Raw genomic sequence first — 27,504 nt, 5'->3', positions numbered from 1 at the left:
AAGCGTTCCCGGGAGAACGGGTCAGAGCCAGGCTGGAAGCGGGACGGCGGGGCCAACGGCCGGCGCGGGACGTCGAAGCCCCGGAGAGCGAAGGGCGCGCGGCGGGAGAAGGTGGGCTCGGCTACCGCTCGCCGGGCCAGCCAGTCAGGAAGGCGGAGGCGCGCCTCTCGGCCCCCAGATCCTGGAGTGCCCTCCCCGAGGGCGGCGTCACGTGCCTGACCTTTGCTGACACTTCGCCCAGCCGGCATATAAAGGCGGGTCAGCCGGCGAGACCGAGCAGCGCCGCACTCAGGCTTCGACCGGTGGGCACCGCTGTTAGTCTCGCCCTTCTCGACCAAGCGCTCGGCGGACTCTGCCCCGCGAAAGCCCTCCACGCCGCCCGATGGCCCGCCCGGAGACCTTCCAGCTGCTGCCGAAGCCCCGCGGGCAGCTCTTCCCGCTCCTGGCTCTCTTCGCCTTGGCGCTGCTGTTGCAAGGGCGCGGCGGCCGCGCGGCTTCTTTGCAGGGCGTCGAGGAAGCGCCCCCGATGGCCAAGATCTACCCCCGAGGCAGCCACTGGGCAGTGGGTGAGTGAGGGTCCTCCGGCGCCCTGGCTGGGCTTCCCCGGGAGGCTCGCTTGGCCAGGAACGGCGAACCACGCTCTTGCTTCCAAAATGCGCGGCTCTGCCCCGAGGCCCATACAGTCTTCGTTTCGGCAGAGGGCGAGGAAGCCAGTGCGGGCATCTTGGAGAAGTAGGTTTGAGCACAGGAAAGGATTGTTTTCCGGACCTGGAGGCGCCTCCAGGAAGGCTAGGACTGTATTTTTCCCCAGCCAGCCCCCGGTTGGGAAAAACGAGCTTGGATGCCAGACTATGGGAACTTGCCATATGTGTCCCCAGTCTTCGAAAAGTGGGCTGTTTCCCCCCATCCTTGCCGTGGCTTTCCTTTTCCTTCCAATTCCCCACCACCAGCCTTCCCATCCTCTGTGGTATGCCTGTAAAACTCCACATCCATGCCTCTCTGGTGTCCCAGTTGTCCTTTAAATCCCTAGGCAAGAGGTCATGGAGAAGCTTGTCCCCTTGGGCTTTTTAAAGTTTGGGCAGCCAGGGAGGCATCGAAAGGATGAACAGCGGAAAGCCGCAACAGAAAACAGCAAAGATGCACATCAGAAGACTGTCAGCAGTGGCACGCTCTGCTGCCTCCAATGATAAAAATAATTCAAAAATGTAAAATAAATGAGATGTGTTTGGACTGCAGTAGACAGAATTCCTGGAGATTGGGAAGCAAATTCTTCACTACAATATTCACTCTTTCCAATTGCTAATTTAAGTTTGTTTGCTTGTATTACAAGTGTTTTGTGGAAAGGCCGTAGATTGGGAAAAAGAAAGGGAAGGAGGAAGATTCAGGAAGAAGGAGCTGGAAGGTAGAGGCAGAGATATCCCATTCTCTAAGCATTGCCAGAAATTTACCACTAGGAATTTACTTTGATGGCAAATCTAACTAAGATTAGAAGCATCATTAGTCAATATTAAAGCAAAGATCACAAACATATTCTCCATGAAAATAAATTGCCTATCAAGAAAAGGTGAATTCTACTGCAGTCATAATCAATCGAATGTTGCCTATTATTCATAATGATTTTATTCCTCTTCTGCTTGTCATAGAAAATGCCAGGAGCATGCAAGCCCCGGTTTTGGCTGCTGAGATTTAACTAAGCATCACCCCACATCCATATGGGTGTATATGAAGTCTAGAAAGTTGCTTTTTCTTGCTAAAAGGAAAGTGGGGTTATTGCCAAACAGATGACCATGTTCTGCACTGTATTTGACATTTGCAGAAGAGCAGAATAGAGAACCCATCATGGGAACTTCAGCCATTCTGCTTGCTTGAATTGTTCCAAGCCAAACAACTTGGATGCAATGGTCTCCAGATCCAAAAAGGACACAGATGTCCCAATTGACACTAATTTCACGGCATGTTCTTTCCTCTTGCAGGTCATTTCATGGGGAAAAAGAGCACCGGAGACTTTCCTTATATATATGAAGAGCGGCAAGAGATGCCCTTCTCTTTGCTGCCAGATAATGTCAAACAGCTGGGCAGCTATTTGCAGCAGGATGAATCCTTCAAGGAGCTGCTCAAGCGCATGGAAGATAGTGAAGATCAAAGCACTCAGGTTCTCCGGGAAGAACTGCCATTTTCTGCCAAGAATGTTTGGGGGACAGAGGAAAGCAGCAGCTTCAAAGACGTAAGTGGGGCTTTCACAACCCCATCTGATATTCTTTGACCTGCATTCTAGTTATTTCATCCAATGCTCTTCCGTTCAGTTTGCTTGCTATGAAAAGGTGTGCCAAGCAGAAACATTATCTTTTTTTCCTCCTGCCAGTCCTCATTCTGATTGATGAAAATTTGCTTTAGAAATTCTTTCTTAGGAGAAAAAGATTTCAGAGAAATCCTTCTGGGAGGAGTGACAAAGGAAGAATGTCCTGTTCCTGCACTTGCTTAGTTGTGAGGTGACCAAGACTTCCAAATGTTGAGGATGTTACTGCACTGATGCACTGATGATGTTACCTAGTTGGATAATAAAACGTCTGCAAGCAAACAACCAAGCTCAGAGAGCACCGAGGACTCCACAGTCCTTTCTTTCACTGGGTTGTCCTCATTGGCTTCCCGCATGCCAATGAAGTCCCAAAGAGGGCATCAGAAGGATACCTCTTGTTGGCCATATTCATTCCATATTAGAGAGAGAGAAGGTTGAAACGATTTTCTCCTGAAATTCTCTGGCCATTTACTCAACAGATTGGAATTGTGTGATGTAACTGCTGCTTTGGGCTCCCCTAAAAGCAAGACTAGATTGAGAGGGAGGGAATTGTGGGAAGGGAAAGCTGATTTCGGCTAAATATTAGAGGAATCTTATTAACTGATTGAGGCTGGGTTGCCTTTCACTGGAAATATTAAATAGAAGCTAGATAGAGCCTGCATTAAGTATGGGGCTGAACTATATGAATTTTAAGATCCCTTTTCACTTTAGGATTCTGAAATTATTGAATAGAAGAGAAACGATGATGGTATTAAAAAATTATATCCTCAAACCATTGTCTGAGGGCCATCTCTGTGGTTATCCGGGAGCAGTCTCTTCTTCCAAAAGTATCCTTGGTTACTCAGATGATACTAGCAAGTCCAACTAGAGCATTTAGAGCAATAGCTGCATTCTACACAGATGCGTCCTTCTGGATTTTTGCCAGATTTGAAGTTTAGGAAGGTGTTCTGGTGCAAAGTGGGGGATGGTGAACTTTTGGTTTTCACAATGGGACTCAGATTCCAGGGTCATAACTTTGCAGATGTTGACAAGCAATTAGATTTCCAAATATCATATTTGTTTGTTAAAAAAACAAAACAAAGCTTAGGGGTTGGGTCCAAGCGAGAACTCTCTCAAGGGGAAGCTGTGGAAATGCTTTTGCCTGGATGATTGAATGCTAGTCCAGCATCACCTATCAAGTTGTGTTCCAGCCTGAGGTCCTTTGAACTGGGTGGGACCAGTCTTCCCCAGTTAGTTCCATCCAGATATGTTGGAACTGAACACACCCCTAAAGGACACTTTTTAAAAATGGCTAATATTTGAAAATGGCTAATATTTGTATTAGAATTCTTCCATGAGTACATTTTTAAATAGGTGCATAGTGAAGCTACACCATGCCTTTTCCTAAGAGGACTGTGATGGATAATACAGGCATGTGCAATGGAGTCACTGATGCAACATTGAAAAAGAAAAAACCCTCTTGAAACCACTTTATGCAGTGGGCATGTGTTAATTGACTGAAAAGTGGTGATAACCTCTGATGTAGTTAGAAAAGGGTTAGATCAGCTTTCAACAAGAGACATGTCATAAATCTTAGGGACCTTCTCTTAGGTAGTGTGGATAGGATTCAGCAAGGGGGGAGCAAACTCTTTGATTCAGTATAAGGCAGGCCTTGTGTATTTGTATTAACTGTTTATATTCCACACACACATACCTACCTGCTTTTCCTTCTATTAGCAATTTTCTAACGTTGCCCTAGGATGTCTTTGACATTAATTGGAAGTTCCTGTGTGTGAAAAATGGTTTTCTCAGACCACATGCTGGGCCTCTGATGAAGTCTCATATTTTGTTAACTACCCTGAGAATCCTTCTTACATTATGAAATAATATTTTGAGATCTAGGAAGTCATTCTGAATAAATGCTAGGGGAATGTATTGAAAAACCATGGCCCTATTTTTATATATAAGCCAATTGCTTTCAATCAAAGTTATTTGTGGTAGAGTATGTGTAGAGATACATAAATAAATATGAGATATTGTAGGAGGACAGCTGTGTTAGTCTGTCGTATCCAAAAACCAGAAGGAGTCTGGGAACACTGTTTCAGACTAACAGACTTTACTGAAGGGCACAAGCTTTTTGTGAGCTGTGTTTTAATAAAATGTGTTAGTGTGAAAAAGTGCTCCCAGACTCCTTCTGATTTATAACACACACACATAAACCTCTCCAGGGCTGTTCTTCCACTCATAAAAAGCCCCTTTTTATTAACTTATTTCTCTAGTTTGTTCCACGACAAAAGCAGTCCATGATCAGAGTGTGGGAAGGAGGGTGAGGAGTTAGAGATTATATTTACTGTTCATGACAGTACCACATCAGCTGAAAGGGTGCTACCTATCTTCTTCCTTTCTTCTAGTTTTGAGATGTTCCAAGGAAGAGGAACACCTGGCCAGCATTGCTGGAATAGAAAACCAGTAACTCTCAAATACATCACTGAGAAAGGGGAGACTTGTGGTTTATTCAGGCATCCTGGGACAGTGGGTGTGTTAGGTGGGGAGAAGGGGTCTTCCTAGGCCTGCAACCAATGAGACCTCAGGGTCAAAAAGATTGCTTATTCTTGAGTTCAGAATCACACTGATCTTAGTAAATTTGCTCATCAGCAATCAGTTCCCTGCCAGTGTTTAAGCCAGTGTTTCTCAACCTCAGCCACTTTAAGATGGGTGGAATTTTGGGAGTTGAAATCCACCCATCTTAAAGTGGCTGAGGTTGAGAAACACTGGTTTAAGCAGAGGGCTGCAGATAAATTGGGCAGCAGATGTTGCAGACAACAGTAAGAGCATCCAGTCCCTGTCTGCCTGGGGGACAGGGTTGTGCACGTCCTAAACCTCCTCAGCTAGCTTGCTGTAAAGAAGATGCTTTCCATTGCTAGATGTTGCTAGAAGCTACATCACTCAGCTTCACTACAAGGGCTGTGGAGGACATCTTGCCTTACCTTGCCTACCTGATCATCTGATCAGCAGAAACTTGGTCTTCAGAGTCTACTCCTTTTGTGGTTGAGGGCTCTTCAGGCTGCAAGGTTGCTCACCCCTCATTAAAGAGTGTGAAATAGCATGCTTTTATAAAGAGGAAGACCTGTTGCAAGCACCCATATGTATTAAAACCAAACTGTTTTAGACAAGATTGTGCTCCAAACATTCTTCTTTTTTTCTCTCTCTTCTATCAGATGATGGAGCTCCTGCTGCAAGTAATGGATAAAAAGGAAAGCACTCCCAGTTGAAATGACTGCCATCCTGCACTGAAGACATAGAATAATGTCCTTAAGAGACTATTGTTTCATAAGCATTTTATTGTACATGATAACTAAACAATTATCTTTTCTGTTAAAACAAGATTTTTTTCCCCTTTAGTGTAAAAGAACCTATTTACTTGTTCCCCTAACAATGGCTACGCTTTTCGGTGGCTTTTTTTCCTTTCCAAGCAGCATTTTTCTTGCTTGAATTGCTTTGTTGTACATAATTGTCAATGAAGGGTCTTCCAATTCTCTGACAATACTTTGCATTTCTCTCTTCAATCATCGCATCTTTTATCTTGCAATCATCTAGCATTTCAACATCTACAATAAATAAGTATATATATTTAAAAAAAAAGTTGGCACTTTTATTGATCTCGGAGCACATAACGCAGCCAACTTGTTGAAACTAAATTGATCTTGGTACATTCAGCACATTGGGACTTAAGTTCCATGAGGAAAGAAATACGGGCTCAAACTTGAGAAATAAATAACATGTTTAACAACATGTAAAACAGTAGAAAACGTTACTCCTAGATTCACATCTGCATATTGATAGACGGGATGGGGAGTATCTAGTTCTAAGTCTATTCCATACTAACCCATCTATTTCACCAGGCATAAATGCAGATTCTCCCCTTGTGATTGGCAGTAGACTCATATTTACAGCTGCTACAACTATTTCTCTGGCCTGGCATCTTGTCTTAAAGGTAAAAGTCATGGGAAAGGCAAGCTAGGAGGCCCTTCAGTTATCTACCTTAGGAAAAAAACACTTGGAAGTGCTCTGGTGTTTTGAAGTAGCTCCTTTCTGGGAACTGGATGATGTCACTGGGAAAAAGAGCCTTGAGGACTGGCCTCCCCCAAATTATATCTGAGATGATCTTGGGAAGGATCTGATCTTGACTTTGCGATGTAGACGATTGCTTACATGTTCCTTGAAACAATGAACAAGATGGACCATCAATCAAACTAACTTGATGGTGATTTCAAAGCACTCTTCTTAATGGTGCTCTAAAGTGGAGGATAACACTGATGGCAATGGATGCCAAGCAGGCCATTGAAAAATAAGAGGGAAGGGTCAGCCTGCTGGTGAGAAATTTGCATGTGTTGTGAGTGCTCCAGTTTTTAAAAAAAGAACAGCTTTCAAGTAGTAGCTTAATAAGCTTGAACATGGCAGAAGGAGAACATGGGCTGTCAGGGAAAAAAGACTGGCTAGACCAGGGTTTCTCAACCTTGGCAACTTTAAGACCTGTGGACTTCAGCTCCAAGAATTCCCCAGCCAGCATATGCTGGCTGGGGAATTCTGGGAGTTGAAGTCCACAGGTCTTAAAGTTGCCAAGGTTGAGAAACCCTAGGCTAGAGGGCACTGAGCCAGATGTAATGGAGAGTCAGTTCCTCTTAGAAAACATATTACTGCAACATTTTAATTCTGGTCTTACTTGCAAGGAACTGCTGACGCTAGCCCTGATCAAACACAGATTTAGGTGCACCTGAACCCATTTAAATCAACTAACCTTGGGCTGAATTCTGAAGATCAGAATCTCCTTGGGGTATTATCTTCATAGCTACAAGCCCCTGAAGAGAATCTGAATTGAAATGATATAAAAATGTGTGGTTCTTCTTTTTTCTTTGGAAAAAAGGGATTCAAGTTTAGCTATAAAGGATTAGATCCAATCTAAAATAATTTAAGGAGACACATTCCTATCAATGGGGCTTCGGTTCCATCTTGACTAACTGATCTCTCATTGAACTCAGTGAGTAATGATTAAGAGTAGATTTAACCCAGTGATCTGGAAGTATGAAAGAGGGAGGAAGAAGATTTGTTATAGGAATGATATTAACCAAAGCTGTGATATAATAAGGGGGAAATTCTCCAAAATGAGCACATGTGAGTTTTAAAATGTCAAATTAAAACAATAATTGTAAAAGTTATGCAAGGAGCATCACTGGATCTGGCCTGAACCCCTCTTTCAGTCACAGTGGAACAACTGTGTTTAGGTTCCTTGATTCCATTTCAAGAAGACTGCAGTCCCATTGCCTTGGGAATAAACCTCACTGAATTCAGTTTGACTCGGTCTGAAAAGGAACATACAGGACTGCACTGTGTCAAAACCGATCTGTCCTACATCTCTCCCTGCCAATGTAAGGTTAGAATCAAATTAATGTTTTTCAGGAAATAAGCTGGATTTAATTGAGGCTCATTTTTGAGTAGGCGTGTAGAGGATCAGCTTTTTCAACTGAGGCCATTTTTACTTTTAGCATGTAGGGGGGAAATGAATAAAATAGAAACCAATGCTCTTTTGGGAAGTATGGGTGTGGGGGCCTTTCTACTTGGCTCTGTGGGTTTTAATTTGGGCCCCATCAAATCAGAATTAGAGTGTAGCTCTCAAAATCTTTCCTAGATTTGGGCTGTAAAGATTCTCTACCTCTGATGTAAACATAGTCAAGTAAACCATAGGGAAATTCAGATATCTTGATGTAAGTTTATTAAGTTATATTTAATACAAAACCATCCTTTTAGGCCTGAATAGACAGAGTATATGCTGGGGAGAAGAGATGGGAAATTGTACATTGGGTGAAGTACAGGGGTATCTGGAGGGTGGGGGCCAAAAAGGCAAGATGGCAGTTGCAACCATGTGATTGAAGCAATCATCTTTTCCCCTTTTTCATATTACTGTATTTAAGAGATATTTAACTGTTAACAAAAAAGAGGAAGGAAGGAAGGAAGGAAGGAAGGAAGGAAGGAAGGAAGGAAGGAAGGAAGGGAGGGAGGGAGGGAGGGAGGAGGGGTTAAAAGCTGTATAAAACTGAATACAATTTTCAAAGTCACATTACTACTCCTAAAGAAGTGATCTAGCATCAATTTAGTGCTTTAAAACTATATTTAAAATCAATTCAATAACAAATAATTATCAAAGAACCAATATGATATGAGTCATTAATCAGAATAAACAGTTAATGAGTTTCTATCTAATGTGGTCCCTCTGTGGATGCCATGAGGTACACCAACATTCGGATTCCAAAGTGTTGTTAGCTACAAATCGCCTTTAGATTGTCTGTGGTTGGTCCCTCCCTAATGTGCTCCAAAGGAAGGAACAGGTTAGTCTTAGGTAGCCTGGCAAAATATCCAAATTGGGCAGAGCTAGAACAAATATTAAAAGATCCAATCACCTGAGTAGAACCTTCTGTTCAAGCAATGGTCCTGACCAGGGCTGCTGAATTCTTCCAATCTAGGCATGAATATGACTATCCAAAAGCTGGAGCTATTGCAGATTTGATTTTTATATCAGAAGCAGGGGGTGTAAGCTTTGCTTGTGAAAATAAGCACCTGGTTAATGCTATACCAAGGAGCAAGCCCTGGAGATAGGACCTATTTTACCGTCCTCGAAGAAAGAAACAGATAAAATAATAAAAGGGCAAGTTGGCCCTTTTGGCCAATGAATCCAGGCTAACAGCGTCATGAGAAGCCCTTCTTATCCACACTGATGTCCACTTTATATGGGGTGGCAGAAGGGTCTGCCCCATATCCCTTTCTCACTGTAGAGGCCACTGAGAAGAAACTTCACTCAGTACGTTAGCAAAGGGAGATGGTGGGGAGCTAACTCACTGAAAGTAGTCTGCAAAATGTTTTCAAGCAGTTTACTTCCTTGGCAGGTAAGGCACTATTCTGGGGGGACAACACACTCAACAATAATGAAAGAAAAACAACTTTATGTGGCTAGTTTGAATATGGCCCTTCCATGTGCTCTGCCAGTCTCTGGGATTCCACCAGATGGCACTCTTGGCTAACACATCATTTTTGCACACAGCAGTAGAAAAGCTAAATCCAAACTCTACTGTGACATAAAAGTCCTTATTTATTTGATTGATCGGCCTCTATAAAGTGCCAACTACTGCATGTTGTACAACCTATGTAGTTAGTTTAAGAATCAATGGTGGGTTCACACGATACATAAATTACAAATGATCCAATCCCAGTTTAGCCTATTCTGATGTGTTGTGCAAACTTGGTTGAGTAAAGCACGCAATAGTAGCAGGGTAGTGATGATAATAATGATCAAACTGCGAAATGTTATAATCATGTGTGTCAAGCTTCATTACCACCAAGGAATATCCAGTAATAACTATGCTATTGTAGTTAAGATCTTTTCTGGGGTGCAAATTCAGTGCATCTCCTTCAACTTTGTAGTCTTAGCCTTATATGACATGGAAAAAGGAGAGAATTTAAATCATTATGTATAATGACATAATGAAGCCAACATGTTTCTATTTGGTATGTTTCTGACATGTCAAAGATTTCTCTTTCCACATACAAGATTTTCTAATCTGGGACAAGCAATAGTATATGAAGCTGAAATGAAAGGAATGGTGAGGTTAGCTTGATAAGCTTCAGATTAATACCCTTGCTTGATCTATCTAGTCCTAAAATCAATACTCATGAAAGCTTGTGCCTTTTAATAAAATTTGTTAGCCATAAATGTTTCTATCTGACTTCTTTTGGCTACCGTAGATGGCTTGGTTCTTCTACAATGTCCATTCCTATTAGCTCAGCCTGTAGGCTCTTGGCCAATTTACCTCCACATCAGCCTTCTCTGGAGGCCATGAACTTCCAAAGTTCCCAGACAGCATGGTTGGGGAAGACTGTTCTAAAGAATAGCTAAAAAATTATTCAATTGCATTTCTGGTTGGAAGATTTCCTGCAATTTCAGATAGGCCAGTGTTTTCTGTATATCCATAATTTGGATGCAAGATAAAAATGATGAAATTTTAAGAACAGAACCATAAGCAGAAATAAAATCTCAGAAGAGGAAAGGGTACCTTAGGGTATTAATCTGAAGCTTATCAAGCAAGCAAGTCCTTGTTTTTTAGGTATAAAAATATTTACACAACTTGCTCCATCAAAACATTAAGGCCAGGGCAAGATGCCAGTCTTCAAAGATAAAACTGTATTTCATTTTAGGGACTACTTTTTATCTTTGTAATTGGTGGTAGCAAAGTTAAAGTGATACCCCTCCATAGGAACATCAGTCCACCTGTTCCACCAAAACTCCACCCACATCATACTCCATCATTTACTTAATCACCCCCTTATTTCCAGTATGGAGGACAGATACTTCTAGGAGCACATCTGCATGGTGGTCCCATTTCCTCACTCCTTCCCTTTTTTCTTCAGTTTTCTTCCCTTTTTCCTCATTGTTATTATTATCATTCACCCACCAACTTAAATTTTCCGGGTGGATTACAAGTTATTTAAAACGTTAAAAGATTCTAAAATCATTTTAAAAAGGAAAAGGAACTCCATAAAACCATACAATGCAATTAATAAGTGCCACATGAAAACCTAAGAAAAACCACTTTTCCACTGTCAAGTAGGTACCTAGAATCAAATTATAGTAACCATTCTGTACTTCTGTTGCAGCTGATGTCTAAAACCTTTGGGGAATTTCCAATAAAGTGGTTAAGGATCCAGATGACCCTGTAAATGGTGTTACAGTGAGCAACTAGACAGTGCAGAAGGAATTAATCACTAAGGGGTCAGTATATTGTATAATGACTGCATTGCATAATTAAGCAGCTGGAACAGGTGACTGCTACAATAGGAGCCAATCAGCTCACTTCCTACCAATACACTGAGGTCACTTATTTATCACTTAGCTTGTTTAATATCATGTAATTCATTTATTTAATTGATAGTCTGGCAAATCCCTTGAACTGGTTTCCACACAAAAGCAAATCAGGGTAAAAACAAAGCTAATGTCAGTTTTAAAAACTATCCATTAACATTAATAAAAGTGTTTAAAGATTTGATGTCTGTTAGAAGAGAAAATGAGGACAAACATTAAATTGTATTGTGTTGTAATAAAAAGTTGATTAAATGCAAGTTAATCAAATATTGCCCCTTAATTTAGTCCTTTTTTTCTTTATCCCATTCAATAATATATTAACTAGTAAATTTTAGAGGGGGTCCCAGGTGGTCCTACACTTTCAAGGCTGCATCCTTCCCTCCCCTCCTTTTATGTGTTGATGGATGGGAAATGCTGGACAAACCAGGTTTGTTTTGCGGTATAACAAAAGCTGGGAACATGCATTGTGGCTTCTTAAGTAGTTGTAGCTCTATGTAAAATTATAAGGCTGCTGTGTTGCAGAGGATGTCAGGGGCCAGCCGGGTGGTGATTTTCTCTTTAACTGCTTAGAGGCGTGTCCTCCGGGGGAGTCAAAAAAGTCAAGATGGTGTCTGCAGCTGGGTAACCAAATCTCTGCTCCCCTTTTTTTTTTTTTTTTAATGCAAGGTCCTAGTTTGCTAGAGAAAAAGGGCTTGGCCGAAAGCCACCCCATAAGCTCTGTTGTCAAATGAGGAGTTGAACCCGGGACTTCCTTAACCGCCAGGCTCCCCTGCACCTCCATTTTGAAAGACACTTACTAGTTTTCCAAGTCCTTCACTGAGTTGCTTTTTTCCCTGTGTGTTTCCAAACCAACCAAAGCAATGCATTGTCTGCTCGCTCCTTGAGCTTGTCGACTTGGTTACAGGAGAAAGGAGAAGGCAGAAGGGCTTGGAAGGTGAAGGAAAGCGAAGGGGGCTGTTTTCAAAATACAGTGATTCCCATTATTATCGGCAAAAGAAGCCCTCCAGTCGACAAATGGAAGCCCCATTGTTGCAAAGCCCCTTTGGGGAGGGATGTTGAGAAATTGCTAAGGTTAAAAAGGGCCCTGAATGAAGGTTGAACAAAGATGACGAGCTTGTTTTTGACAGGCCCCTTAAAGATACGCACAGATTGTGAAAATATAATTAGAGGCCTCCTTTTGTCTGCCCACAATGAGTGGGAAATGCTGAAAGGAGAGGTCCCCCACTCTTTACTGAGCCCTCCCCACCCCCGAGAAACAATGCAGGGCCTTGTGAACCCGCTTCTCCCTCTAATGAGAAGCGTTAATTGCCACAATTTCCCGAATGCCTGTAAAGCACCCTGCGCTTGAAAAAAGAGAGGGAGAAAGGGGGTCGGTGGATGGGCAGAGATGGGTGGATGGGCGATGCAGGGGAAGGTTTTACTTAAAAGGCTTCCAGACCCATTAAATCTGGTAACAGAGATAATGGGGAAAAATGTAAAATGCAGAGTTTCTAAATCGTAAGCTGGGGACTGAGGGAGAAGGCAGGCGGATCTGCCACAGATTCTTGTCTTCAACATGGTAACGCTGAGACAGGCCCGTTTCTCTCCTCCCGCTTCTTCCTCTCAAGATAGAGCTGCTTTTAGGGCTGTGCTGAACCAAATGAAACAAAACTGGCAAAATGGGAGATATGAAAAGGGAAAAGGTCGCCAGCAAAATGAGGATGTTTTCCAAAAATGCAAAGTGCTTTTCGTGTGTGGATAAAGTCATGATAGTTTTGGGGAGTATGGGTCATTCCTCATAAAGGCATTGCCTCTTTCTGGGTTTGGGGATATCTCTTGTGTGTGATTTGGTTTAATAATAACAACCTTAAGATGCTCTAAAGCAGGGTTCCTCAACCTTGGCAACTTTAAGACGGGTGGACTTCAACTCCCAGAATTCTGGCTGGGGAATTCTGGGAGTTGAAGTCCACCCGTCTTAAAGTTGCCAAGGTTGAGGAACCCTGCTCTAAAGTCTAATTTAACCTCTCCCTGGCCCTTTCTGAAATGAAACTTGCAAGATTTAAATTTTTAAAATGTCTTTAGTTAAAACCGTAGGCTATAACTGAAGGAACATGAAATTAAACACCCATGATTTAAATCAATCCACCCAGTTCTAACTAAAAGTTATTTTTGTCTCCAAACTTTTTTTTAAATAACTTTCTGTGGTCAGCCAAATGCTCCTTCTTTGATTCCTTGGAACGCCAGTTACAGGAGATTAAAAGCCTAAAGTCAGAGGCCTGCATTAATTACACATTTTTAAAAAGAATCTCCTCATCTCCTTACAATTTAGTCATGCACCTTTATTAATTCCATTTACCTTATTCCTGTGATACACCTCTTCCCAGTACACCAATGTTTTCACTCTAAGCTATAATAGCAGATTGTAAATATAGAGCTTTTCGTATCTGAGAGCCTCCTTTAATATGCATTTCATGATTCACTTGGACATCTGAGTTAAAGGTGGCTCTAGAATCTGAAAAGCCAAGACTCACTAGCATTAGGAGCATGTATTGAGAGGGGATAAAAAAAAAATGGCATTCATGACTGTGTGATTGAACATCACCCTTTTTTTGTACATGCAAGGTGGCCCCAAGTTTCAGCTTGGGATGGGTCTTGAGGACGATCTTACGCATTGGCTGAGCTTTATAGTGTGGGGGATGGTGGAAGGAGTAAAAGGAAAGTCGGTGGAATGTGAGACTGGGAAAAAGAGGGAAGTGGTTGGACTTTTGTGGAAGGAAGAAGTGGCCCCTTTCTCTGGGTGAGAGACAGAGAGGATTACAGACTCAACTGCTAGAGAGATGGGAGAGGAGCTTTGACTAGGGATTAGAAGTAGTGAATTGGAAGAAGGTGGAAGAGAAGGTTGGACGTTCAGGAGGTGTAAAGGAATGTGGAGATAACCTTGATGAAGGAATGGATGAACTGTTAAAGGAAAAACGAGAATTCACTCCTGGGAAAGTGGAGACCATGGCAAAGAAACTCAAAATAACTCTACCTGGATTCTGTTTGGTATTAGAGGGGGCATGCCCTAGATCTGAGGGGCAGGCATTAACAACTGCCCCATGTCATGGTCAGATCACTCTCTGATTGCTATGAAATTGACCAGTGAACCAACCTCTATAGGGAATATGGATCTATTTGATTGGTCCATCCCAGATGCCTAAGGAATCCATTTCATTTCCAGAAGGCACCTGAGGAGTTTTCTGGGCCAGTTCTACCAAGGATTTGGTTACCTCTCAAAACACCAAGGCAGTGGCTGCCTTGAACAGAATTGGACCCAGATAAAGTTTCTTGGTTTACTATCCTCCAATTAGGTTGGGAATAGCAGACTCCCTCCAAGATCTCTCTCTTCAAGAAAGTCATCTACGGGGCTCTTGGAGGTGGGCCTTCTCAGTTGTGGACAGCTTCTCTAGAAGAGCATCTGCTAAGAGGTTTGACTTAACCCAACATTATTAAGATTCAGGAAAGCAATCAATGCCTGGTTCTTTCAACAAGCCTTTGAGGGGGAGACAAATCAAATGAGATTTGTCCTGTGTCTGTGTACTGATTGTACTAGTTTTTATGCCCATTTTGTTATATGAAAGTGAGCATCGGGTATGTCTAAGAAACCTAAACGTTGAACGCAGTGGGAATGTGTTACTTAGTAATGATAATTAGTAATAAATTGTTGATTTCCCCCACCCCCAATGCTGTCATTTGCAGGTTGGTACATCTGTGGTTGGGAGGGTTCAAAGATGGTGGGTGCAGCCATATGATTGAAATTCCACCCTTTTCTATGTGCACAGATGCTCTAACAAGTGAATTTTGAGTGAGGTTTTCAAAATTCTATTTTGACATTGCCTTTTAAACAAGACTTTAATTCTGCTATTGCTTCATTTTTATCTCTGTCGCTATAATTCTTTAAGGGGTTTTTGTTGATCCTTTAATAAATTGGCTATATTGACTTTTACACTTTATGAACCATTTTGAGCAACTTTTTTTGGAGATCCCAAGTGAAGTTTTAAAAAGTTCTGTAAAAATAATAAATAATATCATTGTTTGTGAGAGATTAGCGTGGATAAATCAGAGAAGAGAGCCCGTTTGATGTAGAGTGGTAGCTAAAGGCACCAAGCTAGAAACCAGGAGACCATGAGTTCTAGTCCTGCCTTGGGCACGAAGCCAGCTGGGTGACTTTGGGCCGGTCACTCTCTCTCAGCCCTAAGAAGAAGGCAATGGCAAGCCACTTCCAAAAATGTTTCCATGAAAACTACATGGATTTGACCAGGCAACCACCAGGAGTCAAGAAGTTGAAGATACCCCCAACAACAAAAATCAGAGAAAATAGGAAATAATTAAATAAGATCCTTTTTCCTTGATAAGGTTCTTGCTAGCAGATTAAACTTCAGAAGTTTGCTGTCACTCCTCATTAATAACTAGGGTTTATCTTACAGCCAGCAGAGGCTGCCTGATCTCTTATGCAACCAGAGAACCAAGCACCACTATGTTCAACAGAATTTACTGCCATGGAACTACAGTACTGTATGTAGAAGAATGCAGTCAGCCTAACTGCAATGAATTAGAATATACTGTATGTACTATATTATATTATTTTTTATAGAAAAGCACTTTTACTGCTTCTTTTTGTTGTGCACACACTAATGGAATTGCACAGGAGTGTATCAGTACATTACTGGTTACAGTAGCTCAGGGTCAGCCTGCATATGTTTACAGAAGACGTCCCAATCTAGACAAATATTTTGACCTGGTGAAAAGCTTCTTCCTGCATAGGGCTGATGTGGATGTATGCAGAATTGGTAGAAGAGCTTGTAATGTTTTGAAGAATTTGGGGGCCTAAGCTAATAGAGAAACCATTGCAATACTTCCTCAGGATTGGGGTTGGAGAAGATGAGTTGGGCAAAGCTCTGCAGTGCTGTTACTCCAACCATTATGGATAATTTGAATCCTCCTGACACAATGACTGTTGAGAGCAGAGGATCATGCAGTTGCAGTCAACATTAAAGCATCTTTATATGTAGTTCTCCAGCCAATTGGAACTCTTACCTACTGAGTAAGAGTTTCCACAGTTCAACTACTGTTAGTTAACCTTGTCTTCCTGTATTTTCCAGCCATTATTGGGTTCTCCATCCTGAGATGATACAGAACAGGTCTTCTCCTTCTCCTTCTCCTTCTTCTTGAAAAATGTGATCATACCCATACACCCCTATCCACAGAGTTCACTTTTCTCTAAGCCAAACATACCCATTTCCTTCAGCTTCTCCTCATAAGGCTGAGTTTCCAGTCATTTTTGTTGCTCTGCTCAGCACCTGTTCCAGTTCCTCTGAATCTTTCTTAGAACGTGGCACCCAGAACTGCAGTTTGCCCAATAAGAATATAGCAGAATTGTTTCTTCCTATGTATAAGGAATGATGCAGGTGAGGTAGGAATGGGTATTTCCAAGCCATATAGAACCATTATGACAACACTGATCCAGTGCTTCCCAATCTCAAAACCAGAGAAAAGATAGAGATAGATAGATGATGGTAGGTAGGTAGGTAGAGATATAAAGAGATAGAGATGATGAGATAGATATAGATAAGGAGGGTTTGGTTTCTATGTGCTGGCTTCATGTATATGGCTTCATTCTTAATCTGCAATAAAGCAAGTATTCTGTGTCATGCCTATGGGCTTTTGCTGTAAGGAATTTCCAGGTCTGATATGAAGCCGAACACAATGCTTCTGTTGGAACAACAGAACTGCACTTGCCTTCTCAGCAGCCATGCCACGCTGCTGACTCACATAAGTTTGTGATCAACTAAATTCCAAGATCCTCTTCATATACCTTTACCAAGCCAAATAAGCCACCATTCTACATTTGTGCATTTGTGGGTTCTTTTCCTAAGAACTTTGCATTAAATGTTTCTGTTAAATTTGCTTCTGCTTTTTTTCAGCCAATTTTTCTAACCTATCAAGATTATCTTGAATTATATTTCTGTTTCCTAGAGCAGTGGGCTCCAAAATGCACCCTCGGTATATGTATATTTATATAATAAATTATGTACATGCACTAGTCTACTAATAAATTATGTACATTATGAAACATAACCTTCCCCCAAATAGAAATTAAATAAGGCTGAGATAAAGGTTGAAAAAATAAAAAATACACATCCTGATGTTTTCTTCCCACCCCCAAGTGGATTGTCTTGCTGGGCTGTGTGCACCCCACTTTAGAGGCCACTGTCCTAGAGGATTAGTTATCCTACCCACATTTGTATCCTCAACCATGCTGATAAGCATTCCATCTCACTCTGAATCTTTTACTATTCAGTGATGATTTCAGACAAAGTCAACTGCTTTAAGGTATAATGCAAAAATATCTGTGTTTAATGTTTACAAAATTCACCTATGAAAGTTACAGTTGTCTTTGCTTCATCCAGCTGATATCAAATGATGAGATCATTAAAAAAAATCCTGCGATCTCATCCAAAGCAAACCTAGAACTAACTCTAAATCCTGTTCTGGAAACAGGACAGAGAACCAGAAAGATTATAAAAGGGAAATGAGAGGAGGCAACTGATGACTTGTGCTGAGTGTTCAAGTTACTTCTACACTCAAGTTCACTCTTGAGAACAATGGTCCTCTTTATCTGTCCAACAGAAGATCTAAGAAATGAGACCTCTTTTCAAAAGCAAGGAAAATAGTTCAGATTGTCTGCCACGGTTTGCCAAAGGACTGGATATGCTCCTTTGCTTTCATCCTTAATGATGCAATACTGGTATTCCGGGGATCAACTTCTTCCAATGGGAATTTATCCACAAAGTTCGTTCCACATTGATAAGGTGGTGGTGGCCCCATGACCCCCAGGGGCTGCAAAGTGTGTCCTATGGGGGGAGAGTTTAAGAAAGGAGGAGGGGTGTAGCTGCTAGGGAGGCTTTGGGGGGAAGACACAAAAGCAGGCAAAGTTTGGAGGGGGCTACTGTTCGACATGGGGGGGCTGAGCCAGGATTCCAAGGGCAAGTTGCTACCAATAGTTCCAATGGCAGAAGGTTGAGGGGAGCGGTTGAACGAGAGGATGGGCGAATCCTGCAGCTTCATGGAGGTCATTTCCAGCTTCTCCTGCCTCCTCCATTTTGCTCTCCGGTTCTGAAACCAAACCTAGAGAAGCATAACTCAGAATTAACCACACATCAGAGAAAGATGCCATTCATGTTATAAAATAGCACTACTGTTATTAAATGCTTGTTACTATGATGATGTGAATGTTAGAGGGAGAAGAAAGGGTTTTTTTATACTGTGTGTAGCCTCCAAGAGCTGAGTTCAACCTGAGGGAGACTTAATTTTTATCAGATAAAGTAAGAAGACACAACGGTTCATCTACTCCATCATGCCTCCCAAGTGTTTTAGGCCAGGGTTCCTCAACCTCAGCAACTTTAAGATGGGTGGACTTCAACTCCCATCAACATGGCTGGGTGGGGAATTCTGGGAGTTGAAGTCCACCCATCTTAAAGTTGCTGAGGTTGAGGAACCCTGTTTTAGGCCATATACATAGATCATCATGAGAGACAGAATAAGGCATCCAAGTTTCTCCAGTGAATTTTTGGACTGGAGGAAAGGAAAATTCTGCACCATCCTCTTTGTAATCCAGATTTTACACTCTTAGCAATCTAAGGAAATGTGGGCTTCTTTTCTAAGTTTAAAAACTTGTGGTACTATTAGGAGTGAAATTTAAGATAGATGTCAAGGTTCTCCAAACACAGAGTTGCAATCTGGCCAGGAAGACGACTTTGGAGCAATATGGTAAATGATTTTGGAGTCATAATGCTTATAATGCAATTTCCAGTAATTTCTCTCTTTTTTAATGATTACACTGATCAGTTTTGAGGGTGAATTGATTGTTTAATACTGTTCCTTTATTGATTGGAGGAGGAAGAGAGAAGGTGGAAGAGCATCATCTTCATCATTCTTTGCTCCTGACTCCCACTGCAAATAGGCACAACTCTAAACAACTGAAAATAATGAACTTTCTTTTCCTTCTCTATTCCTTATTTCTGTCCTCTTCTTCTGCCATCTACCTAGGGCTGAATTTTAGACTGTAATTCTTCAGGGCAGAGACTTATATTTTGCAAATTGCCATGCGCGCTGATGGAGGTCAGAGGTGTGTGATTTTGCAGTATTGTGCATTGCCACAGAGAGTATTAAGCATGAACCAAAACAGGGGTGAACCAACTTTAGGGGGCTTAAAATCCATGCTTGGGCTTAGCTTGGCATGCCAAGCATTGCATGGCTCAGGAAGAAAAAAGCCTTAAATTTATTTCAATCAATCAGACTGACATTTATTTAAATTTTGATTAAACTTTAATTTTATTATTTTTAAAAATTTTCTATTAAGTTTCAATTAATAGGAGTGTTCCCGCACCCCAGCATATATATTTAACAAGTGTTCTTGTTAAAAAGACAAATTGGCAGCAGCTTTGGCTGGTTGTGCCTCATAGACAATGTTGTCCATGTTTTTAACTTTTGGAGAGCCATCCTGAATGATGTCCAAATATCGTAAGTTTTGTGACTGAAACCTGGGGTTCCCTCAGCAAACATTTTAATTAATTGAGAGACAGAAGTTTGGTGGGGAAATGCCCTATGTTACATCCAGCTGGCTGGGGAATTCTGGGAGTTGAAGTCTACATATCTTAAAGTTGCCAAGATTGAGAAACACCGCATAGAGTATCCAGTGGAATAGCAGGTATATTGGAGGGAGCGCTCACTATTCCATAATTAAGTGCATTTTATTTCTGTAAGCCACCTGGAGTCACCATGAGTAAGTTGGGCAGCCATATAAATTGCTTAAATAAATAAACTAAATAAATAAAATTAAGTCGCCAGTATGGAAATCTCAGTTCTTGAAAATTATTAGCAAGGCTTCCTATTGCTTTTGGCCTGGAAACACATGACACTATCAGTTCTAAAAGAAGCTCAACAGAGCTTAAAAGGTAAAAAAGAAAACCCTCAAAACTCCTTCCCATAAAATCTATGAAAGACAAATAATCATGCCCCCATTTATTTCGCACCATATTCCTTGCCCCAACAAATAAGGTTGCCCACCCTGAATTAGGTGCTGCCTAAAACATTTCAAGCCTACTTTGTGTTCTAAGCAAATTTAACTGAATCCATGTTTGAGTTTTTCGACAGTGGCCATTCCCCACCCTCTCCTTCTATAATACCTCTTAGTTCATAAATCCATTTCTGTTCTCATTAGCCAGGAGATAGGTAAAATGGTTTCTGTTTTTCCCCTTTGTCTTCTGACTATTTAATCTTAACCAGTATTTTTCACTTTCCTTGTACACTTTTTTAATGAGCTCTTCAAAGTCTTCTGTACTTCTAGCTCACAAAGCGGTATTATCTGCATATCTCAGATTGTAAGTGTTTTGACCTCCAATTTTGATTCCAACTGTCATTGTTTCCAATCCTGCCTCTCTTATAATATATTTAGATATGGATACAATATAGCATTCTTGTCTCATTCTCTTCCCTAAGCTAAAACACTAGATTTCTTCAAATTAAATTCTTACTGTAGCTTTCTGCTCACTAAATTAATTAACAAGAGAAATAATCAGGTGCTTGGGCACTCCTATTAACCTTTAATACATTCTATATTCTGCCATGATCTGCACTAGTATTCCCCAACCTCAGCAGCTTCCAGATGTGTGAAGTCAACTCCCAGAATTCTAAGTAATGGCCATGCTCCCTGGGAATTCTAGGAGTTGGAAGGCCAATCATCTGGAAGTTGGGTTAAGGAACACTCCAAGTCTTGGACTTCTGGAGGAAGAAATGGTGGACTGAAGACAGCTCCACGAAAAGCAGAGCTGATGACCACAGTGAAGAATGAAGAGCCAGTGAGTAGACCAGCTCTTTGAACCTCTCTGGATAAAGAGAGGATGGGAGATCACCCACAAGTGTTCCAGACAGTTGCTCCTCATGAGGAAACAGCAAGACAGCAGTCTCCGGCAGGTTTTGAGCACTGGGAGATGCGGAAATAGCTCAAACTGCAGTCAGTGCTTTTAAAAGGACGTTAAGTTCATATACTTCCTTTTCTAATCACATTCAGAAATTGCTTGTTAACTACTTTTCAGCTGTGGATCAACAAGCTTGGAAACACCAGCTGAGTCTGTCTTCAATCCTTAACAAAAGAAAATTTTAGCTACAAGCTTAAGAACTTTAAAAAATTGAAATAAACAACAAAAAGCTAAGACTTTGATTTTAGAAACTGATAAATGGATTAAGGATCCAGATAAATTTGAAATAAATTTTGGAATTAATTATAAAGAATCCTTCCCATGGGAAAGTGGACTTGTTTTGAATTTTTTCTAAGACATAATAGAAATAAGTAATTTTAAAAATTGAACACTAGAAGCAACTAAATATTTTAATTAAAGGAAAAGAATACATAAACCTGTTAACAGCTACAGAATGACGCAAAATATTCTAATATTGGAAATACTGAAGGACACTTTTGAAAAATGGAATCAGAAGTTAATATCAACAATGTCAATAGCAATGTTTGCTTCTATGGATAGACTGTGTCCAAAAGTTGTTATGGAAGAAATGGCAGAAGAGGAACACATTTTATTGGACAAGACAGAGAAAGAGTTGGCATTGGAAGTGGATCTTCAAATGACAGGCTACAAGAATGAAATAGAAAAAGATGTCTCATAGGACATACAAAAGAAATTGGTTGATGCTTTAATAACAAATAATAAACCAAGAGAGTGACCTGGATAATTCTTTTATATTGGTTAAAATTTGGATGAATCTTGTGAGAAGGGATAAAAAAGTAATGAAAAGAAATCAAGTTCTATGGCATTATTTGAATGGACTAAAGATTAAGATTGTTAGAAAAAAAGGAAGGATTATAAAGTTTATTTGATCAAGATTAAAATATGTTGTTATTTCTGGCAACCCTCAATGGACTTTTGCTGACACCTGGAGTGAAATGACAAGGCTTTATGGATTTATTTATAGAGAAGGGATGGGACATGGGATGAAGAGATCATTGGTTGTAAATTAAGAGGAGGTGATTAGTTATTAAAATTGTTTATACTTCTTGTGATGAAGGTTGGAAATCACTTCTTTATATATTTCTTTTTGCTCTTTTACTATATTCTTACTTTTTTTCTTTTTTCTCTTTCTTTCTGTTCTCAACGGGTTTTTTCTTTTCCTTTGCACTTTTTACTCTTTCTTTCTACTCTTTTTTCTTTTCGTTTGTATTAGTTTTTACTATTGCAATTACGATCTTTAATAAAATTATTTTTTTAAAAAAAGAAACACTCCAAATCTTGCTGTTGTCCATCATGCAAAGACAGACCTCTTTCTTACATGCTTTCCCCTTCCCAATTATCTATTTTACTTTAGCAATCTGATATAATGTATCTCTGTCTGTTCATTAGGCATTTCCTTTTCTAGGTAGGGCTCTATTCGTCTTTGTAGTATGTCAAGCAAAGTTCATTTCCAATCTCAGGTCATGTAGTCTTGTTCTGTAATAATTGTTGATACAGAGCGGTTAGCATTATAAATGCCTACTGTCCTGTAGCTTTAAACAGTTAGATTCTTTGCACCTGGGACTTTCCGGTTTGGTAGTTAGTCTATGGGCTGCCCTACCTCACTTTCTAGAAGCAGAGTCAAAGCAGCTACAAGCATGGAAAGTTATGAAAACTGCCTTTCAGCTTGCCAAATAAAAAATGCCAATTTTGATTGAAGGAGGGAGGTGTTCTCCCAAACCATTGCAATTCCAGGCTAACCGTAATGATTCCTACCCGGGCTGACTTAATGGTTCAATATATGACTGATTATTGGATCAAGCAGTTGAAGAGATACACGCCAAGGGCACCAAGCCATTTGCTTTAAAATGGAAAGGGTGGTAGTCTGATCTTTGTTAATTATGTTGCAACTCGTTTTTATGAGTCATGAAAGAAAATATGTACTGTATAACATAAGCTTTTAAAATACACTGCTTGCTTTGATTTTTGTTCTTACAAATTAATTTCAGTTCTTCTTTGAGTCTCCCCCTTCCCTGCTTCAAAATTCCCATAACTGGCTAAATAACTACCTTCAAATAAACCCCAAACAGATTTAAAAGTGTTTGTTTGAAAGAAAAGGGGGGGGGTGTCTGATTTTGAAGTTTGCATGGAAAAATAGCAGCTAAAAGAGTGAAGCACTAAAAACAAAGGTTGGGTACCAACTAATCATGATGTCTTCTACACTATAGTATTCTCAATTAAAAAGTAATTGAATGTTAATTGATCCCTAAACTTCTGGCTATCTTCCTTCTTTGCTCCTGGATCTCTCCCTCCATCCCTGGATTTAAAGGATCCAATAAATAAATAAAGACTTCAGTTAGCTTGCATTAGGGCTGGGAAGAAATTCACTTGGATCACATTTAATACAAACCAGCCTCATTTATATTTCTCAAACTAACACTGAATCAGAACACAATTATCCATGGGCTTTGATAGTTCTCCAAATTTTGTAATGAAGCTCTTGAATCAAAAACCATGAAAGAAATTTTATATCATCAGGCAGATCATCATGAAACTTGCTAACAGAAATGTGAATATTTGGGAAAGTGCATGCTAAATGGATACAAGTATTCACAAACAGATGCAGAAACAATACAGAACACTCTTGCACTTGGGACAAGGTGAATATTACAGAAAGCAAAACAGGAGATTAGTTCATTTTTACATATGTGATTTTAAGTGATTTTGCAAACTGCACATCTACTTTTTTATGGGCTAGTAATGCTAGGAGTGGGAGAAACATGAGTCACAGGTGCTGAAACCAAACACTAATAATTACAGTCTGAAATGCTAGAACACACACACTCTCACGCACCCAGATTAAAGAAAATCCCTTTAGAAACCATTTAACATGTGTGCAAATCTGAAATTAGTTCCAGAAGGGAAAAATACAGAAAAGAGAGAGTGCCTTTAAATTGGATTAGTAAAACAAGGCTGCTGTTGGATTGCAGTGCCCTAATGAAGGAAGGAAGGAGAGGTTAGTCATTCAAAATTTCATGGTGCAGCTAGATGGGGGGAAGGGAAGAGAAGAGAAGAGAAGAGAAGAGAAGAGAAGAGAAGAGAAGAGAAGAGAAGAGAAGAGAAGAGAAGAGAAGAGAAGAGAAGCTGTCTTTTTACCTGAACTCTGACTTCAGGTAGGTTGACTTTCATGGCCAGCTCTTCTCGGCTATAAACATCAGGATAGTGGGATTTTTCAAAGGCTCGCTCCAGCTCGTGCAGCTGATAGGTGGTGAAGGTGGTCCGGTTCCTTCTATGCTTCTTCTTGGGCTGGTCTTCGTCTAACAGTTTGCCATCACTGTTACAGGCAGCCAGCTCTGGGCTCAAGCAGCTGTCTAAGCGTTTGGTACAGTAGGGATCTGAGAAGCAAGAAGTAGGCAAAGACTGATCCACCTTTAAGTGGATTTGCACCAGAACATTCAAGTTGATGCTAAGCATATTCATACCCATGCAAGTCCTCTTGATTTCAACATATTTTCTTCCCATATTATTCTTTTCCAGATGGTTCTCTCAATTGCTTATTTCTTTTATTTGGAATAGCCTTCACAAAGAGTTACACTAGATGTCTCTAGCTATTGGTGTGTACTCCAATTGGAGATTTTCTAAGAGAAAATTGTGTATTTTCTATGAACCACTGAACTGTGCCGTGCTTCTGATTTGAATTCAAGAAGTTGCTTGAAGCTACGCAGGAGCACAAACATAATGTGTGCAATTCCTTAAAACAGCCACACTTTTTTCCCCAACAATTGCCTCATCCTGGAAACTCAGGCTGCTACTCTAATGAATTGCCAACAGGTGCTTGTTTTGCAGGGCTGCATGCTCCAAAGCATCTTTTTGGAGTTCAGTTTGAAACATTGCACAGCCCTATCAATCATTATCTCAGTAGCATTACTGTACTGACAGAACATGTTGCATTATTAAGCAAATGTTGTGTTCCTTCCTTTTGTTTCCTCTCTTAATGATTTATTTTTAAAATCCATGTTAAAAACAACTGTTCTGATTCTGTAATACTATTAGTAGGAAACCCATTATTTTCTGCTCCCTTAAACTGTGATCTTGTGCATGTTTACAGCCCACTCTTGTTCAGGTCAATCCAGAAGTAAGTTACTTTGGATGCAATGGGGGTTGTGCCCATTCTCGCTTGCATATTCTCCTGAAGCCCTAGCAAGGAAAGACTGAATCCCACAATCACTCTACCCCACAAGCTGTTTCTTTTCTTCGAAGCATTGAAAGATTATCACAACCATCTACCATAATGACCCATTGTAACTGTCTCCAAAGTTGCTCTTAGTGTCTTCCTGCATTAGTCCAAGCTCTGGTTCCCACAGCAGTCCATCAGACGCTCCTAACGAGAGCATGGTTTGCATGACAAAATTGTGAAAAGACCTTGGCCTTGCACAGCAGGAGTATGTGAACTGGGATCTAATTGTAATCCCAGAGCTGATTTGTAAGAATGTTCCTCTAAAATCAAGGTGTCTCAGGTCGCTTTGGTTATGACTGATGTGCCCATCTCATCCATTTCCAAGGATCTGAGAACCACAGATTTAGGGGCCCTGATCTGCATCTTAGAGATTAATCCAATTACTTCCACGGGGCTATTCTAAGGGCATGCAGAGCAAACGCTACAGTTGAGAAAGTGAGTGCTTTCATTTAATATGCACTGTATCACTCCAATCCCCTTCCTATCAGGAGCAGAAGAGTTTCTTCTTAGAGGACAGAAAAGTAGTCGCTTCATTTTTAACTGAGTGACCTGTTAACAATGATGCTGATTAAAGCTGCAAGGTCTTTTGGAGTACGTGATCCACCAGCCCTACCTTGAGAATCAGCCCCATGCTCTTTGACAGATCTTTTGGGGTTAGGTCAGGTATGGATGGTAGCCACCACATGAGAGGAGAACCAGAGAACCAGGCAAGTTTCAATAAAGCATGCAGGCTATTTGGAAAATGGAATGATGCCCTTAGCAAGAAAACTACTTTGGGAATGATCACTTGTTCCCGACAGCACAGGCATCAATCTTCAACAGTACCTATCCCAAACTGGCATCCTTCAGATATGTGGGGACTGTAACTCTCCTGGTTCCCTGGCTGGGAACTTTCAGAGTTGAATACCCAATATATCTGTACCACAGCAGGTGCTGGAAAGCTTCCCTAACCCATTTTCTCTGAGGTAATTAAAAACACCTTTATTATAAATATGTCCCACAAAAGTCCCTGACCCTTAGGGTTAGGGAGCCTAATTTCTGCCACTTGCTGTTAAGGATGAGGAGTGGAATATGCATCTCAGTCCTAAGGGACTTCCATATCTGGTATTAGAGATTTACTCATTTGCTACAACTAAGCTTAAATAACCAAAAGGAGCTTTATACTGGTAAAATAGAGCTGATACTGAAACAGTCGTTTTAATAGTTACAGAAGGGGATTTAAAAGGCTCCTGAAGAACCACCTGGAAGTCCCTTCTGAAGCTGGCGGCTTCCGGGCTGGGAATTATGGATGTTCAGGTCCAACCCTTTGTGGGTGCCAAAAGACTGACTGATCCCCCTCTCACCTCCGAAGCGCCCGGCCCTGGGGCTGGCCTGCTCCTGCCTCAGCGGTTCCTGGGCGGGCATTTGGGAGAAGCCTTCCCCGCCGGGGCCCGTCTTCTCGGCCGCCTCTTTCCCCGGCTTGGCCCCGCCGCTGGCCTCCTGGCCTTGGAAGCTGCCCAAACGGGGGTCCTCTTTGGTAAATCCCAGGATGGCCTCGATGCTGTGGAGCCGAGAGGGGGGCCCGCCCGCCACGGGGCTCCTGAGCAGGGGCCCAGCCAGGGAGAAGCCGCCGCCGCCGCCGCCGCCGCCGCTCATGCTCAGGAGCGCGTCCTGCGGCGGCAGGTGCATGAAGAGCGCCGGGCTGGGGACCGGCAGCCCTCCAGCCTCCCGGCTCCGGGCGCAACCCAGCCGCCGCCGCGCCGTCCTCCGACCTCCGCGCCAGGGAAAGGCCGAGGGGGAGGCTTCCGACCAGGGGCCGGACTCGCAGATCAGCCTCGGCCCCGTCCGTCGGACGTGGCTCCGCCTGAGGTCCGAATCGACCGCGGCAGCTAAGCAGCTCTTGCCGCAGCCGCCTGCGAGGGGACGGGCGCGGGCAAGAATGCCCCCGGGAGCCGAAGATCAGCGGGCGGGTGGGCCACCCCCTCGGCAGGCGGAGAAGACCCTGGTCCAGGCAGGCGCATCCCTGGCTTCTGCCGCCCGTGCCCGCCGCCCTGGCCTCGACGCTGCCGCCGCCAATCCCGTTCTC

The 27,504-nt window shown here is 41.7% G+C and overlaps 2 protein-coding genes across 3 annotated transcripts; one reads left to right on the top strand and one right to left on the bottom strand.

The window, feature by feature from the left end:
- Positions 1-295: 295 nt before the first annotated feature.
- On the top strand, positions 296-5,880 carry GRP (gastrin releasing peptide). The gene is made up of 3 exons (XM_007421715.3): positions 296-566; positions 1,974-2,224; positions 5,494-5,880. Exons 1-3 carry the CDS (start codon positions 383-385, stop codon positions 5,545-5,547), a joined length of 489 nt encoding a protein of 162 aa, XP_007421777.1. The 5' UTR covers positions 296-382; the 3' UTR covers positions 5,548-5,880.
- Positions 5,881-17,876: 11,996 nt separating this feature from the next.
- RAX (retina and anterior neural fold homeobox) lies at positions 17,877-27,107 on the bottom strand. 2 transcript variants are annotated; one of them, XM_007421716.2, is made up of 3 exons: positions 26,783-27,107; positions 24,359-24,597; positions 17,877-18,329 (listed from the first exon to the last, which is right to left on the bottom strand). In XM_007421716.2, exons 1-3 carry the CDS (start codon positions 27,105-27,107, stop codon positions 17,877-17,879), a joined length of 1,017 nt encoding a protein of 338 aa, XP_007421778.2. The 2 variants fall into 2 exon arrangements, with proteins under 2 accessions (XP_007421778.2, XP_088008950.1); XM_088152824.1 differs by having other exon boundaries at positions 24,359-24,631; positions 26,811-27,107.
- Between the last annotated feature and the right edge of the window lie 397 nt (positions 27,108-27,504).

Source organism: Python bivittatus, unplaced genomic scaffold, assembly GCF_059951505.1.
Source record: "Python bivittatus isolate LINGU-HERP-01145 unplaced genomic scaffold, Pbiv_v1 ctg000570_np1212, whole genome shotgun sequence".
In the NCBI taxonomy this organism is placed as follows: domain Eukaryota; kingdom Metazoa; phylum Chordata; class Lepidosauria; order Squamata; family Pythonidae; genus Python; species Python bivittatus.
Note: the sequence above shows the minus strand (reverse complement) of the source record. Positions and strands in the feature narration are given on the sequence as shown.